The sequence below is a fragment of the Ruditapes philippinarum genome, unplaced genomic scaffold (assembly GCF_026571515.1).
Source record: "Ruditapes philippinarum isolate M1 unplaced genomic scaffold, ASM2657151v2 ctg128_1_1_1_1, whole genome shotgun sequence".
In the NCBI taxonomy this organism is placed as follows: domain Eukaryota; kingdom Metazoa; phylum Mollusca; class Bivalvia; order Venerida; family Veneridae; genus Ruditapes; species Ruditapes philippinarum.
This window is the reverse complement of record NW_026861563.1, coordinates 1,013,319-1,029,985: the sequence shown is the minus strand read 5'-3', so window position 1 is coordinate 1,029,985 and position 16,667 is coordinate 1,013,319. Positions and strand designations below refer to the sequence as shown.

The window sequence follows — 16,667 nt, the reverse complement described above, 5'->3', positions numbered from 1 at the left end:
TTACTTTTCCTTGTCCAGAGCATAACTTGAAAACTACTGTTTTGAATTCAATACAACTTCATACAGTTGTCAAGGACATTAAAAGGAAGTGCAGTGCACAAGAGCCATAACTCCATTTTGACAAAATACAGAGTTACTGCCCTTTGATACTTTTCCTTGTCCGGAGCATAACTTAAAAGGTACTGGTTGGAATTCAAAACAACTTCATACAATGGTCAAGCACAATAAGAGGAAGTGCAGTGCACAAGAACTATAACTCCATCTTCAGTATTTATAGAGTTTTTGCCCTTTGTTCTTTTTCCTTGTCTATCTGGACTTATTACAGAGTAATTCAATAAAACTTCATCAATGGCCAACCACATTGAAAGGAAATGCAACATACAAGAACCACAACTATCTTCAATTGCCGACAACCATAACTCTATTTCAATTCTTTTACAAGGTATTCTGTTACTAGTAACATCCTCATTTCCAAAGCAGTCTTGTGGGGGTATTAATCACATTTAGTGATAGTTCTAGTTTGTATTGGTCAATAACTTTTGGCATTTTAGCAAGACCCATGTTCCGAGCTCAAGCGTCGAGGATCAAAATATCTACTAATATTGTACTTATGGTCTGTCTTTGACAGCATACTCATTTCTCATTTTCTGTGACCAATGCAAATGATGGGGATAGCTTGGACTTAAACCCTGGAAATCTTAAAAAAAACATTTAAGTATCAATACCATCTTTAAAAGCAATAAGTCAGTGGGCTTTGAAAATATCTAAGATGGTATGGATACTTAAACATAGGTGGTTACACTGACATCGACTCAGAAGCTTGTGGGACTAGGATAGCTCTCCTTAATCTTCAAATAGTGAGATAAAAATCAAGCAAAATTCAAACATTGATTTTGGTCAAGGACATCTTGTCTACTTTATAGTCTTGTCAAAGGGCTGTTGTGTCCAAGTATATAGGCAATCCATTAAGAAAATAATGGCCAACATTTAAGTTTCTGGATGGCTACGGACAACCTGACAGTAGCAATAGGTCAAATTTTTTCAAAATATATTTAATAATTAATATGCAAGAAAAAGCATAAAACACCAGCTGTTAGGGGGGAACTAGGCAGAGCATCGTTACCATTGAAAACAGTTAAGCTCGAGCTAGATATTCCCACTTGTACAGGTAGCCAGTGTAAGAGTCTAAGACCCTTGTATTATTACTGACTGATAATCATTTGGTTATAATGAGAAATATGTGTCCGACCAAAATAATATTTTCCAGGAAAAGAACATAACATGAAATTCATAATTGGTGACGTATACTTTTTGATCACAGCAATCTGAGCATATTATTTCACTAAGTGACACATTTTCTTGTCTTCCTATTTCGATAGATAATTTATAGCAATTAACGTTAGAACAATTTATTTTCAGCTAAATACACAAGAGATTTCGCATAGCCAAGTTGTGTTGAGATAGGATGCATGCCATATAGCCTAATGTGCAAGTAGTTGTAATTCCGAGTCTCTAGTGAAACTTGTTTCTAATTTTATCTATTTAAGTAAATTTGTCAGAAAAGTTTTTTAAAAGTAATCTCAGGAAAAAGTTTATAGGGACAGCCAGACAGACGGACTGCAAGACAGAGGGCAAATCTTTAAACATTCCTGGTTGTAACCAGAATATAACTTTAAGGCAAAATTCTGAAACCTAAGAGGAGATAACTCTTGAAATAAAGATCCTAGACTTATTAACAACGCGATACAAGATGTAAAGTGGTGACAAAGAACTATTTTCTATTTATTTTGTCTAAAGTCGATAACATTTATAGTAACAAAATAGAAAAGAGAAAAATATAACAATTTTCAAATACATACAATTGAAAGTAACAAAGCATGAAAATTAAAAAAAAATACATATAACATTTTCAAATAAATTCAAAGTTCAAAATAAAAATAATCCTCAAAACCCAGGCACTTCACTTGTAAATCTATTCACATATGATGTAGGTGTTAATAATGACAAATATTTTAAATTTGAAGTAAATCCATGAAAAAACTAGAACTCTGCGAGTCGGTTGTGTTACCTTGTGAAAAGTTTAGCTGCGACTTAGGCAAATTCTTCTTAAATATAGGTTATTTATAAACACTACTCTTATTATGTACATGTACTTTTAACTATAGTGGCATTTGAACTGATTGTAACAATGTTGTTTTATTGTGTAGGAGAATTGGCCCGGACAAAAAATAAAGTTATAATGTAATTAACAAAGGGCAATAACTCTAAAATCATAAAGGACAGAGTACCGGTTTTTGTGTACTGCTCTTCTTTTCAATAAGAACTATCATCCTATGAAGTTTAAAGTCCATAGCTTTGATAGTTTAGGTGAAATGGCTGGGACATGAATGAAGTATAAAAATTAACAAAGGGCAATAACTGAAAAAAATAAGTGCGGAGTGCCAATTTTTATGCACTGCACTTCTTCTCGATAACATCTATCACCCTATGAAGTTTCAAGTCAAAAACTCTTATACTTTAGGAGAAATGGCCTGGAAAACAAGAGCTGTCGGTAGGACAGCAACGCTCGACTATTCTTAGTGCTTGATAGTAAAAAAAATGCTTGATAGAGTTACCTCCTCCTGTTTACAGGTTGGGGTCATGATGGTGAACAAGTGTGCAAAGTTTCAAAGCCATATGTCAATGGACTTTGAAAATATTTGAACTATTACAAAAACTTTAACGTAAATTCTAAGTCGCAAAAGGGGCATAATTCTGTCAAAATGCTTGATAGTGTTACCTCCTCCTGTTTCCAGGTTGGGGTCATGATGGTGAACAAGTGTGCAAAGTTTCAAAGCCATATGTCAATGGACTTTGAAAATATTTGAACTATTACAAAAACTTTAACGTAAATTCTAAGTCGAAAAAGGGGCATAATTCTGTCAAAATGCTTGATAGTGTTACCTCCTCCTGTTTCCAGGTTGGGGTCATGATGGTGAACAAGTGTGCAAAGTTTCAAAGCCATATGTCAATGGACTTTGAAAATATTTGAACTATTACAAAAACTTTAACAGAAATTCTAAGTCGAAAAAGGGGCATAATTCTGTCAAAATGCTTGATAGTGTTACCTCCTTCTGTTTCCAGGTTGGGGTCATGATGGTGAACAAGTGTGCAAAGTTTCAAAGCCATATGTCAATGGACTTTGAAAATATTTGCACTGCACTTTGAGTCATTGAAAGAAGCATGCATATCAAGTTTGGAGTCGATCTGACCTATAGGACAAAAAGTATGAAAATTAACAAAGGGCAATAACTCAAAAATTAAGAAGCGCAGAGTAATGATTCTTGTGCACTGCACTTTGAGTCATTGAAAGAAGCATGCATATCAAGTTTGGAGTCGATCTGACCTATAGTGACTGAGTTATGCTCCGGACAAGCTTTAGGGGAAGCAGACACTGCCAACAAAAGTAACCCCTATATGTCATCTTTTTAAGGCGACACAATAAAGTTTTAGAATAAAAAGAGGAATTCAAAGTTTACAGGGGAAATAATTCTGATAATATGGACTGTAGATTTATAAACCTGGTTATACTATTAAAATGTGGCTGTTTGAAGTAAATCCCGTAAAAAATGGAGAAAAAAATATTAATTGCTAGAGAAAAATTTAAGTTCAAGGGGGACATAATTCTGGAAATAGTCAAGCTAAAGTATTGAATCTCCCATACATGATTTAAGTGATACATATATGATATGATCAACATATACTTGTTCCTAGTAGATACCTTAAGAAATAAAAGAAGTTAAGGAAATCAAACAACATTTTTTGATGAAAATTCTAAGTTCAAGGATGAGGATTCTAGTTAATATAGGTGTTAGAATTATAAACCTTGCCACATATGATGTGGGTGATAAGAAACATATACATGTGCTTAAAGTTTGAAGAACATACATTAAGAAATAAAGTAGTTATACAAAAGAAGACATGCCCCAAGCAGAATGGCGAGCCTGCTCGTCTTAATTCAAACCTGAACCTATAAAGCTTCAGGTCAAGGAGAAAGATGTTAACACATCCTCAATTCAAAAATAACAAAGTTACAGGAACAAGCAAAATTTGGACTTTTGACCTTGAAGGTAAAGGTCATTTATGAATGAAGATCAAGGTTAGTGTGGTTTACTGAAAGGTCTTGTCCCAAGGGTTGTTGTGGCCAAGTATGAAGACAATACACCAAGAAGTAAAATAGTTATGATCCAGGTAAAAGTTTGCGAACGGTAACGCCGCCAGGACCATAACAATACCTCTACTTTTTTGGAAAAAAAAAGTCGAGCTAAAAACAGCATTAACCCTTTACCTCATAAAGACCTGTTTTGACGGCTTTTCGATCCCCCCCCCCCCCCCCCACTTTTGAGGCCTCAAACAGTGAAAAAATGTCCTATTTAGACCCAAAACACTGTTTTTCGTTTGAGAAATGTTTATAAAAAAGTGATCACTTTTTCAGCACTGCCCCCTATCAAAAAAGTACATCAAGGGGTTGCCAGAAGGGGGATATGCCCCCTTCTGTTTGTGGGGTTTGAAGAGGGCGGTAGCCTCCCTCATCGCCAAGAAAATTTGGGACATGTGACAGGCTAAAAATGGCCTCAGGTTAATCGAAAGGTAACGTGTAACCAAAGCTAAAAAATCTTTTACACTATCTTAATCCATTGAGAAGTTGCAGCCATTTGAAATCAGTGCAAAAAACAATGCAAAATAGTGATTTTTGGCAATTTTGAGATGTTCCCCCCCCCATTGCCATGGTAACAGAAATTTAAGACTGAGCATGCTGTTACAGAGGCTATGGTCCAGTCAACAGTTGTGCCATGTTTCATCAGTATTGAAGCATTTTTCATAGTTTCATAGCAGTTTGAACTTGTAACAAGAGGCTTTTCAATGAAAACGGCCATTTTTCATAATATGCTCATGAAGTAAAGGGTTAAAACAACTTATTTTACTCTTTATTCTAAAATAAGCTAATACAAAAATGTGGTAAGTGGTAACAACAAGATTTAAAAGCTTCAATTTTTATTAAGTTTATTTTACACTTATGTATCAAGGATGTTTTTTTTTAATCAAACAATAACATAGAGATAGGACAATTGACAATGTAAAACTATTAATCAACTTTCCTAGATAGTCCTACAGTGTTGTCAAAAAGTGCTCTATTATGATATGTTCCAGTCTGGTCTACAACCAGATTAAATTTTTTACCTCTTACTTTCAGATGAAAATAATTTTTAGAATCAGCAGGTCCAGCTTGTGCAGATACATCTTTTAAAGCTATCTCACGTGATTTTGCTATCCCAAATGGTAGAAATGTTTGTAGTTTTATCCTCTCTCCTCCTTTCAACAGAGTTATTTCACGAATAAATCTAGTGGGGTATAGCATTGAACAAACAAGCACAACAAATCCTGAAAAAGAGGTTAATACACTGTCTGAAAGTTGACACTTAAAATGTTTAACACTAATAGTACGAATACATAAGCATGAAAATTCTTTATCTTTGTCAGCTGATCAAAACTATTTTAGATATTATTTGGTTACTTGGAAACAATCTTGACCAGAAGGATTTTAACAATTTCACATGGATTAATCCTGTTTTGTTTCCTCACAATTGCTAAGAGATTTAGGAAACACTTTTTTGTTTTGTTTTTTGGTAAGGTTTCGTGTTGCACCAACACAGTATCAGTCATATGGAGACTTTCCAGCTTGACTGATGGAGAAAGACTTCAGCTGGTGCCTTTCTTTGCATTAATCGGACTGGAACAGCCACCTGAGTAAAACCAATGACGTTCAATAAGCTAGGTGGATAGCTTCTTCACATAAAAGAATTCAAAGTCCTTGTTAGGATTCAAAGCCACAGCAATCAGAAAAATAAATAATTAAAGGTCCTGTTTGTTGTACCACACATAAGTGGAATTTTATATATTTTTAAAATGATGCTTCCAAAACAATTTTCAAACATCGAAGAATATGTAAAATATTGTCCACATTATATGTAATCATCAATATAAATGCTTTCATTTCTTATTGAAAAATTTGACTTAGATTTTATAGAAAATAAATTTCTAACTACCTCCCTTTATTAACATGAAATGTAAATTCGGTAATATCTTGAAAAATAATGCTTTTTGGAACTAACAATATTGATAAATCTTCATTTGAGCATTATATTTATGATTATTGATAACAGATATAAAACAATAACAAGAGGGCCATGATGGCCCTAGATCGCTCACCTGACCCATCAAACTCATCCGAACAATTACCTAGACAAGCATTCTGACCAAGTTTCATGACAGGTGAGTCAAAAATGTGACCACTACAGTGTTAACAAGGATTATCCATATTTGAGCAGCGTGACCTAGTTTTTTACCCAGGTGACCCATATTCAAACTTGACCTAGAAATCATCAAAACAAACTTTCAGACCAATTTCCAGGATACTTGGATCAAAACAGTAGCAACTAGAGTGTTGACAAGATTTTTCTATTTTTAGCTCCAGTGACCTAGTTTAACATGCGATTTCTAACTCATCCGAGCAATTACTTAGACAAGCATCCTGACCAAGTTTGATGATAATTGAGTCAAAAATGTGACCACTAGAGTGTTAAAAGGTTTTTCCATATTTGGGCGGTGTGACCTAGTTTTTCATCCGAGATGACCCATGTTCAAACTTTCAACACCAACAAACTTTCAGACCAATTTACAGGATATTTGGATCAAAACAGTAGCCACTACGGTGTTTTTTATTTTTAGCTCCTGTGACCTAGTTTTTCATCCGAGATGTCCCATGTTCGATTTATTCCCAGCAATTACCTAGACAAGTTTCCTGACCACTAGAGTGTAAATAAGGTTTTTCTATTTTTAGCTCCTGTGACCTAGTTTTTCATCCGAGATGTCCCATGTTCGATTTATTCCCAGCAATTACCTAGACAAGTTTCCTGACCACTAGAGTGTAAATAAGGTTTTTCTATTTTTAGCTCCTGTGACCTAGTTTTTCATCGGAGATGACCCATGTTCGAACTCATCCAAGCAGGTACTTAGACAAGCATCCTGAAAAAGTTTGATGACACTTTTGTCAAAAATGTGACCGCTAGTGTTAAAAAGATTTTTCTATTTTAGCTCCTGTGACCTAGTTTTTCATCCAAGGTGACCCATGTTCGAACTCATCCAAGCTATCACCTAGACAAGCATCCTGACCAAGTTTGATGATGATTGAGGCAAAAATGTGACCGCTAGAGTGTTAACAAGGCTTCTCTATTTTTAGCTCCGATGACCTAGTTTTTCATCTGAGATGACCCATGTTCGAACTCATCTGAGCTATCACCTAGACAAGCATCCTGACCAAGTTTGATGATGTTTGAGGCAAAAATGTGACCGCTAGAGTGTTAATAAGGTTTTTCTATTTTTAGTTCTGGTGACCTAGTTTTTCATCCAGGATGACCCATGTTCGAACTCATCCAAGCTATCACCTAGACAAGCATCCTGACCAAGTTTGATGATGATTGAGGCAAAAATGTGAATGCTAGAGTGTTAACAAGGTTTTTCTATTTTTAGCTCCGGTAACCTAGTTTTTCATCTGAGATGACCCATGTTCGAACTCATCCAAGCTATCACCTTGACAAGCATCCTGACCAAGTTTGATGACAATTGTGTCAAAATTGTGACCACTAGAGTGTAAATAAGGTTTTTTTATTTTTAGCTCCTGTGACCTAGTTTTTCATCGGAGATGACCCATGTTCGAACTCATCCAAGCAGGTACTTAGACAAGCATCCTGATCAAGTTTGATGACACTTGTGTCAAAAATGTGACCGCTAGTGTTAAAAAGGTTTTTCTATTTTTAGTTCCGGTGACCTAGTTTTTCATCCAGGATGACCCATGTTCGAACTCATCCAAGCTATCACCTAGACAAGCATCCTGACCAAGTTTGATGATGATTGAGGCAAAAATGTGAACGCTAGAGTGTTAACAAGGTTTTTCTATTTTTAGCTCCGGTGACCTAGTTTTTCATCCGAGATGACCTATGTTCGAACTCATCCAAGCTATCACCTTGACAAGCATCCTGACCAACTTTGATGATGATTGAGGCAAAAATGTGAACGCTAGAGTGTTAACAAGGTTTTTCTATTTTTAGCTCCGGTGACCTAGTTTTTCATCCGAGATGACCCATGTTCGAACTCATCCAAGCTATTACCTTGACAAGCATCCTGACCAACTTTGATGATGATTGAGGCAAAAATGTGACCTCTAGAGTGTTAACAAGGTTTTTCTTTTTTTAACTTGTGTGACCTAGTTTTTCATCCGAGATGACTCATGTTCGAACTCGTCCGAGCTATCAACTAGATAAGCATCCGGACCAAGTTTGACGATGATTGAGGCAAAAATGCGACCGCTAGAGTGTTAACGAACTAAATGTGGACGGACGACAGACAATCATCGATCCTAAAAGCTCACCCTGAGCATGCTCAGGTGAGCTAAAAACTAGAAACGTGTCGTCAAACCACAGATGCCCGCTCATGCAGTCAAAATTTCAGATGTTACAATATTTAGTTCCAAATTTGTTTGCACAGACTATTTTTTTCATTATAACTTCAAAGCCCTTAAAACTATTCAATGTAAACACAAACAATTTTTATACAAAGTTCAAGGCACTGAAACTATTCAGCGTTAACCTTTTATGAATTGCATATTGCATATTTCTAGCCAAAATAATGACTACATATCTTTTCCACAGAAGTATGAGTGCTGAAACTGAAAATTCAAAATTTTTCCAACATTCAAGAGAGATAACTTTGTCCGAAATCATTGAACCAAGACCAAATTCGAACTTAAACTGCTTATTCATAAGATGTGTCTATATGTCAAATTTGAGTTCATTGTCATTATGTGTACAACCATTGGGGAGATAATGAACGGAAACTAAAAATTTCTGATTTTTTTCAAAGTTCAAGAGGGATAACTCTGTCAGCTATCATCAAACCATGATCAAATTCGAACTTGACCAGTGTTTTTCATGGCATAGCTATATGTTAAATCAGAGTTGAATATGTACAACTATTGGGGAGATAATGAACGGAAACTGAAAATTTCCTTTTTTTTTTAAAGTGAAAGGGGCATAACCTTAAAACCATGACCAAGTCAAACTTTACCTGCACATTTCTTTAACATATCTATATGTCAAATTTGAGTTAAATGTGTAATACTGTTTGGGAGATAATGAACGGAAATTGAAAAGTAAAAAAATTTAAGGTGAAAGGGGCATAACTCTGCCAAAAATCATCGAACCATAACCAAATTAAAAAATAAGCTGCGTATTCCTTTGACATATCCATATATCAAATTTGAGTAGAATGTGTAATACCGTTGGGTAGATAATGAACAGAAACTGAAAATTTCATATTATTTTCAAAGTGAAAGGGGCATAACTCTGCCAAAAATCATCAACCCTGACCAAATTCGAACTTGACCTGTGCATTCCATTGACATATCCATATGTCAAATTTGAGTTGAATGTGTAATATCGTTGAAGAGATAATAAATTGAAACTGAAAATTTCATCAAGGGGCATAACTCTGCCAAAAATCATCGGACCATGACCAAATTCGAACTTGACCTGTTTTTTTCATGATATACAAAATGTATCCATATATTTCAAATTTGAGTAGAATGTGTGCAACCGCTACTAAGATAATGAATGGAAACTGATGATGACGGAAGGACAGAATAACTGATCAGGGTAACACTATATGCCCCAGCCATTTTATGGTGGGGGCATAATAAAAATTGAGTTATAGGATCTATGTATGTAAAACGAAAACATTTAATTTTTTTTGCTTGTTCTAAAGAACAAACATAACAATTTATCAATATAAAAAATAATGATTCACTGTACATCAGAGGCAATTTGTGTTTCACTCCCAGTCATTATATCAGATTTTTTTAAAACAATTTTAAAGATATTTAAATGTGCATGCCTTGTTTCTAAATTTAGAAACTTAGTTTCCCGCTGTTACCCAGCTTCACTTAATCTTCACTATGCGAAACGGGGTATACATTAGGTATATCCTGGTAAGGATTTGCATGCATGGAAAAAAATTTAAGAAGTTAGTGCAAATATTACTGGAAGTGCCTACCTTCAGACGTTTTGGATAAATTTGGACCGGTAAGGGATAATATATAGCTGCCTTTTCTGTTTAACTGTTTTTTTCGTTATAACTTCAAAGCCCTCAAAACTATTCAATGTAAACACAAACAATTTTTATACAAAGTTCAAGGCACTGAAACTATTCAGCGTTAACCTTTTATGAATTGCATATTGCATATTTCTAGCCAAAATAATGACTACATATCTTTTCCACAGAAGTATGAGTGCTGAAACTGAAAATTCAAAATTTTCCAACATTCAAGAGAGATAACTTTGTCCGAAATCATTGAACCAAGACCAAATTTGAACCTAAACTGCTTATTCATAAGATGTGTCTATATGTCAAATTTGAGTTCATTGTCATTATGTGTACAACCATTGGGGAGATAATGAACGGAAACTAAAAATTTCTGATTTTTTTCAAAGTTCAAGAGGGATAACTCTGTCAGCTATCATCAAACCATGATCAAATTCGAACTTGACCAGTGTTTTTCATGGCATAGCTATATGTTAAATCAGAGTTGAATATGTACAACTATTGGGGAGATAATGAACGGAAACTGAAAATTTCCTTTTTTTTAAAGTGAAAGGGCCAAAAATCATTAAAACCATGACCAAATCAAACTTTACCTGCACATTTCTTTAACATATCTATATGTCAAATTTGAGTTAAATGTGTAATACTGTTTGGGAGATAATGAACGGAAATTGAAAAGTAAAAAAATTTAAGGTGAAAGGGGCATAACTCTGCCAAAAATCATCGAACCATAACCAAATTAAATAATAAGCTGCGTATTCCTTTGACATATCCATATATCAAATTTGAGTAGAATGTGTAATACCGTTGGGTAGATAATGAACAGAAACTGAAAATTTCATATTATTTTCAAAGTGAAAGGGGCATAACTCTGCCAAAAATCATCAAACCATGACCAAATTCGAACTTGACCTGTGCATTCCATTGATATATCCATATGTCAAATTTGAGTTGAATGTGTAATATCGTTGGGGAGATAATAAATTGAAACTGAAAATTTCATCAAGGGGCATAACTCTGCCAAAAATCATCGGACCATGACCAAATTTGAACTTGACCTGTTTTTTTCATGATATATCCATATATTTCAAATTTGAGTAGAATGTGTGCAACCGTTACTAAGATAATGAATGGAAACTGATGATGACGGAAGGACAGAATAACTGAACAGGGTAACACTATATGCCCCAGCCATTTTATGGTGGGGGCATAATAAAAATTGAGTTATAGGATCTATGTATGTAAAACGAAAACATTTAATTTTTTTTGCTTGTTCTAAAGAACAAACATAACAATTTATCAATATAAAAAATAATGATTCACTGTACTTCAGAGGCAATTTGTGTTTCACTCCCAGTCATTATATCAGATTTTTTTAAAACAATTTTAAAGATATTTAAATGTGCATGCCTTGTTTCTAAATTTAGAAACTTAGTTTCCCGCTGTTACCCAGCTTCACTTAATCTTCACTATGCGAAACGGGGTATACATTAGGTATATCCTGGTAAGGATTTGCATGCATGGAAAAAAATTTAAGAAGTTAGTGCAAATATTACTGGAAGTGCCTACCTACAGACGTTTTGGATAAATTTGGACCGGTAAGGGATAATATATAGCTGCCTTTTCTGTTTAACTGTTTGCATGCACTGACATGAGTTTATTATTAAGAAAAAGATCGCTTTATGTTCAAAAGTCTTCTAACGGCTCGGTCATGTGAAGTCCGAACTAGTCAAAAAGTGCATTTTTGCTTTAAAATTCGATCTTTTGTACCAACTGGTCTAATACTGTACATTTTTGGAATAATCAATCATTTCTGAGTAGATTGCACTTTACTTGGTGAAAATTGGCTGAAAATTTACAAAGATCTGTGACTTCAAATATTGAAATAAAGCCGGGTGACAGTTCCGCCGGTGAACCTTTCTACCGAAAACTAGTCAAATCGGCCCCAAGTCAGATCGGCCCCAAAATTAGTCAATTCGGCCTCAAAATTAGTCAAATCGGCCACACAACAATTTTAAAAAGTCAAATCGGCCCCAAAACTAGTCAAATCGGCCCCAAAACTAGTCAAATCGGCCCCAAAACTAGTCAAATAGGCCTCACAACTAGTCAAATCGGCCCTAAAGTTATTTTTATGAAAAATCCTATTTTGGTTAAAATAATGTTATTCGCCAAAAATTACAAGGTTATTTACTGAGAATTGTACTTTAACATAAATGTTCCAATTAAAAATAATTCATTACGAAATTGAGACAGTTTTGATGCTAGTGATAATTGTTATTAATGTAATTATGCAGGTGTGCTATGGTTGTTGATTGATTTCTACATTTAATAACAATTAAATATTTGAACATATAAAGGTCGGTCTACATTTTGAAGATAAATAATTATGTGAAAAACAAACAATTATCATGTGTCTTTAATCAATTCAGTCATTGTCTCAAATAATCATGAATTGAATTCGGCTTTTTTAAGGCCGTGTCTACACCTATTCAAGTTTCTTACATGTCACATTTAGATAAGCTAAATAAACGGCCCTTTCAACATTTTTTCAGGCACAATTTTTACTGAAATGTCTCATTAAGATAGCCCAGGATTTATACCTTTGTCTTTGCAAGACTATCATGTTTCTGTAAAATATGTGAAAAAAAGCGGGAAAATGATGCAATTAGCTAAAACAGAATGGAGTAAATGCGTTCATTCTTTTTTAAAATTGAAAAAATGTGACAAAAATTTATTTTGTTTGATGAAACTTATTCACTAAATGAACAAGATCATTTTAAATCCATTTTGACTCTACTTGAAAAAGAGCTCTTGTTTATTTTTTTACAATGTATTTATTTTTATTTATTTTTATTTTTTTGCTCTTCTGTGTATCAGCGTATTGATTTGTTCCTTTGACCAAGACATTGTAATCATTAACTGAAATTCAAAGGACATGTACACTGAATCACAACAAAAAGTCAGATAATAATAAAAATAACAGCACTATCAAACCTTCGGGCACATGTTTTGTGTCAAACCGGTATTATCAGTGTCTTGACAGCCAAAAACTTGTAGAAAAATAGAACATGTTCTAACTTTCTTGCAAGGAATTATCTTCTTGGATGTCACATAATTTCTCTTTAAAACTCATTCAAGTAGGGTGTCTACACTATCCAATACAAGAGAATATGATACTTGCATTCAAGACTTGGATAGGTGTAGACGGGCACTAACAAACAATTTTGCGTGAAGTGAATTTAATCAGTTATGTATAAAATGGTTGATTTTTTAGCAACAGTCAAAAATGTATTTTACTAATTTTCTAAATGCATTTTTTAATAGAGTAGTTTTTAATTTAAATTATAGTTTATTGATAATAATAAATAGAGATGCAATGCTACTGGATTAACGAATGATTGATGAAATTAACGATAATTAAGTGTGAACAACGTGCTACCTGATTAAACGTGACGGTACAAATTATGTGATGTTCAAACTTAATTTGATTTGTCGCATATAGGAACACGCCAATTCTTTTTCCAATTTCAAATTTTATTGCCTGAAACATTATACAATGTTTATAGCATGTAAAAAACATAAACATATATACACGCAGACAATATAGATATCATATATGAATGTATAATTTGATATTTAATTGAAGACCATCATATATAAACGTAAATTCTCAAACTGTCCCTTTAAAAAAAATTGGTATATAATTATGTGAATATAACTGCTTGAATTTATTATATCATGATTTCTTGGTGCATGCATTATAATAAATATACATGTATATGTATGTTGAGATGATGGGTATTATGCCCCAGTCAGAAATAAAGTATATGTTCTGTTCTGTTAAGATTATTTTGTCCGAAAAGTACTTATTTATAGAGATATCCATCCAATTAAAGAGTGAGACGTTTAATCCGGTAGCATGTTGTTCACACTTTAAATTAGCTGTTTATTAGTTACACGTGTCCAACACATCTGGATATATTATATATTTAATCAATCTAAATTTAATTTCTTTAAATTAAAAAACTATAAAAGAACTATAAAATAAATTATATCACCAACAACTTAAGACGTTTGCGTTTTAGACTGTGCCGTCTTTCAAGCTGAAGTAATCACATTTAATTAAAAATTTTGAGTAATTCTACTTACCCAGATTCCATCTCTGTGTATAAAATAATAATTAACAAAATTGAAAAAAATCTTGGTATAAATATAAAAAACATATATATTAAACTCTTGATAAAAATGGTTTCAAATGAATATAATCAATTAGATTGATTATTATATGTTTTGTTCTTGTTTTCTATGTAACCCATTGTTTGTCATTTGGTATTCCCATCCACACAATTGTTTTTTATCAACATTTAAAAAATAAGAAAATGAATAATGAATTAAGAAAATAACAAGAAACATGGCAATGCCATGAAACCAGGTTTTCAATTATCACCATTGTAGATAAATATGTTGTATTTGAAATACAAATACAAGCAACAAACAATGTAACTATGTGCAATGTAAAACATGAATAATGTAGGAGGAATTGCCACTGAAGAAGTGTTCACTATAATATTATGTATAAGGAAAAAAACAAAGGGCCATAATTAGGTCAAAAACTATCCAATCACAAAACCCCGACAATATGTGCCAGGGTGCTTGATGACAAAGCTTCTGTGAAAGTTTGAACAAAATCCGTTGAGAAATGTAGGACGAGTTCAGCACAGAAGAATTTGTTCACTATAATTATATTGATAATTCTGTATAATGAAAAACAAGTTACAAAGTAGACATGAAATAATATATCATATCTTTTTTAAATTACCTCCAAAGATGATATGACCTTTGACTGCCAAATCAAGTTAAAATCATGTAAACAGGATTTTTCAATGTTAATGTCACTGTGACCTTGACCTTGGAGCCAGCCATGCGGAACATGCGTTCTGCACGTCATCTTGATGTGGTAAACATTTGTCTGAAGTTTCATCAAAATTCTTCAAAGGGTTGAAGAGTTACAGAGCGGACAGGATTTTCAATGTTAATGTCACTGTGACCTTGACCTTGGAGCCAGCCATGCGGAACATGCGTTCTGCACGTCATCTTGATGTGGTAAACATTTGTCTGAAGTTTCATCAAAATTCTTCAAAGGGTTGAAGAGTTACAGAGCGGACACAATTTCGTTTGACGCCCGAAGTTAAAATCATGTAAACAGGATTTTCAATGTTAATGTCACTGTGACCTTGACCTTGGAGCCAGCCATGCGGAACATGCGTTCTGCACGTCATCTTGATGTGGTAAACATTTGTCTGAAGTTTCATAAAAATTCTTCAAAGGGTTGAAGAGTTACAGAGCGGACAGGATTTTCAATGTTAATGTCACTGTGACCTTGACCTTGGAGCCAGCCATGCGGAACATGCGTTCAGCACGTCATCTTGATGTGGTAAACATTTGTCTGAAGTTTCATCAAAATTCTTCAAAGGGTTGAAGAGTTACAGAGCGGACACAATTTCGTTTGACGCCCGCCCATCCGCCCATCCGCCCAGCCGCCCATCCGCCCATCCGCCCGCCATACCCCAATCTAATAACCAGGATTTTCAAAATTGAAAACCTGGTTAAAAATAAAATGGGGCCGATCTGACTTGAGGCCGATTTGACTTGGGGCCGATTTGACTATTTTGTGGCTGATCTGACTTGGGGCCGATTTGACTGTAATTCTTTCTACCTTGTCTTTATATATGAAATTAAAAGAACAACTATCTTTTGTTGTTGAACTAAAAAATTTATGTTTTAAAAACATTTTGAATAAATAAATATTTAATTTATCAAAAGAAAATGGAGTGGTCATGTACATGTATAGTAATTAGTATCCAAACAAAGACTGCCTGTGGGTCATAACCAATTCCATTGTCAATATACCTACCAAACATTGCCACAAAACCAGAGACTCTTAATCGTACATGTTGCGATGCAAAATCTACTTTTCTCCACCAGTAATACCATGGATATTCTGTGTCTAGTGATTCAAGTTCAACAGGACGAAGACACTTGTACATCACATCTGCACTGTTCAAAAACACTATACACAAGAAAATTCCAGCAAATCCAATATTCCTAAAAAATCGGTCTCTTCTGTGGAAAGAAAAAAGTAAAACATCTTTGGAGCTTCCTTCAACTTCAAACGGTAAAAGCTTTTTCCTAAACTTTTTGGGTATAGGTTTAGGGGTTCCACTTTCATAACTTCTCTTCAATGTCATCCTGCATGATAACAAATTATTTTTTGTTGACAATTGGCTTGGGGTTAATATACATATTCTCGTGTATTTCATACGAAATTGGGATGTTAAAGGTCTCCATAACGTCGTTGATAATAGAACTTTTTGATAGTTACACTGATTCATGTTTTGTAACATTACTCGTGTTGTTGTTGTTGTATTTGTTTCTGAATTCGGCAATCCTCGGAACTTACTGTACCAATCGGA

At 34.0% G+C, this 16,667-nt stretch overlaps 1 protein-coding gene across 1 annotated transcript; it reads right to left on the bottom strand.

Annotated features, from left to right (window-relative positions):
* Positions 1-5,017: 5,017 nt before the first annotated feature.
* On the bottom strand, positions 5,018-16,667 carry LOC132716156 (transmembrane protein 223-like). Its single transcript, XM_060699357.1, has 2 exons — positions 16,109-16,667; positions 5,018-5,421 (listed from the first exon to the last, which is right to left on the bottom strand). Exons 1-2 carry the CDS (start codon positions 16,596-16,598, stop codon positions 5,126-5,128), a joined length of 786 nt encoding a protein of 261 aa, XP_060555340.1. The 5' UTR covers positions 16,599-16,667; the 3' UTR covers positions 5,018-5,125.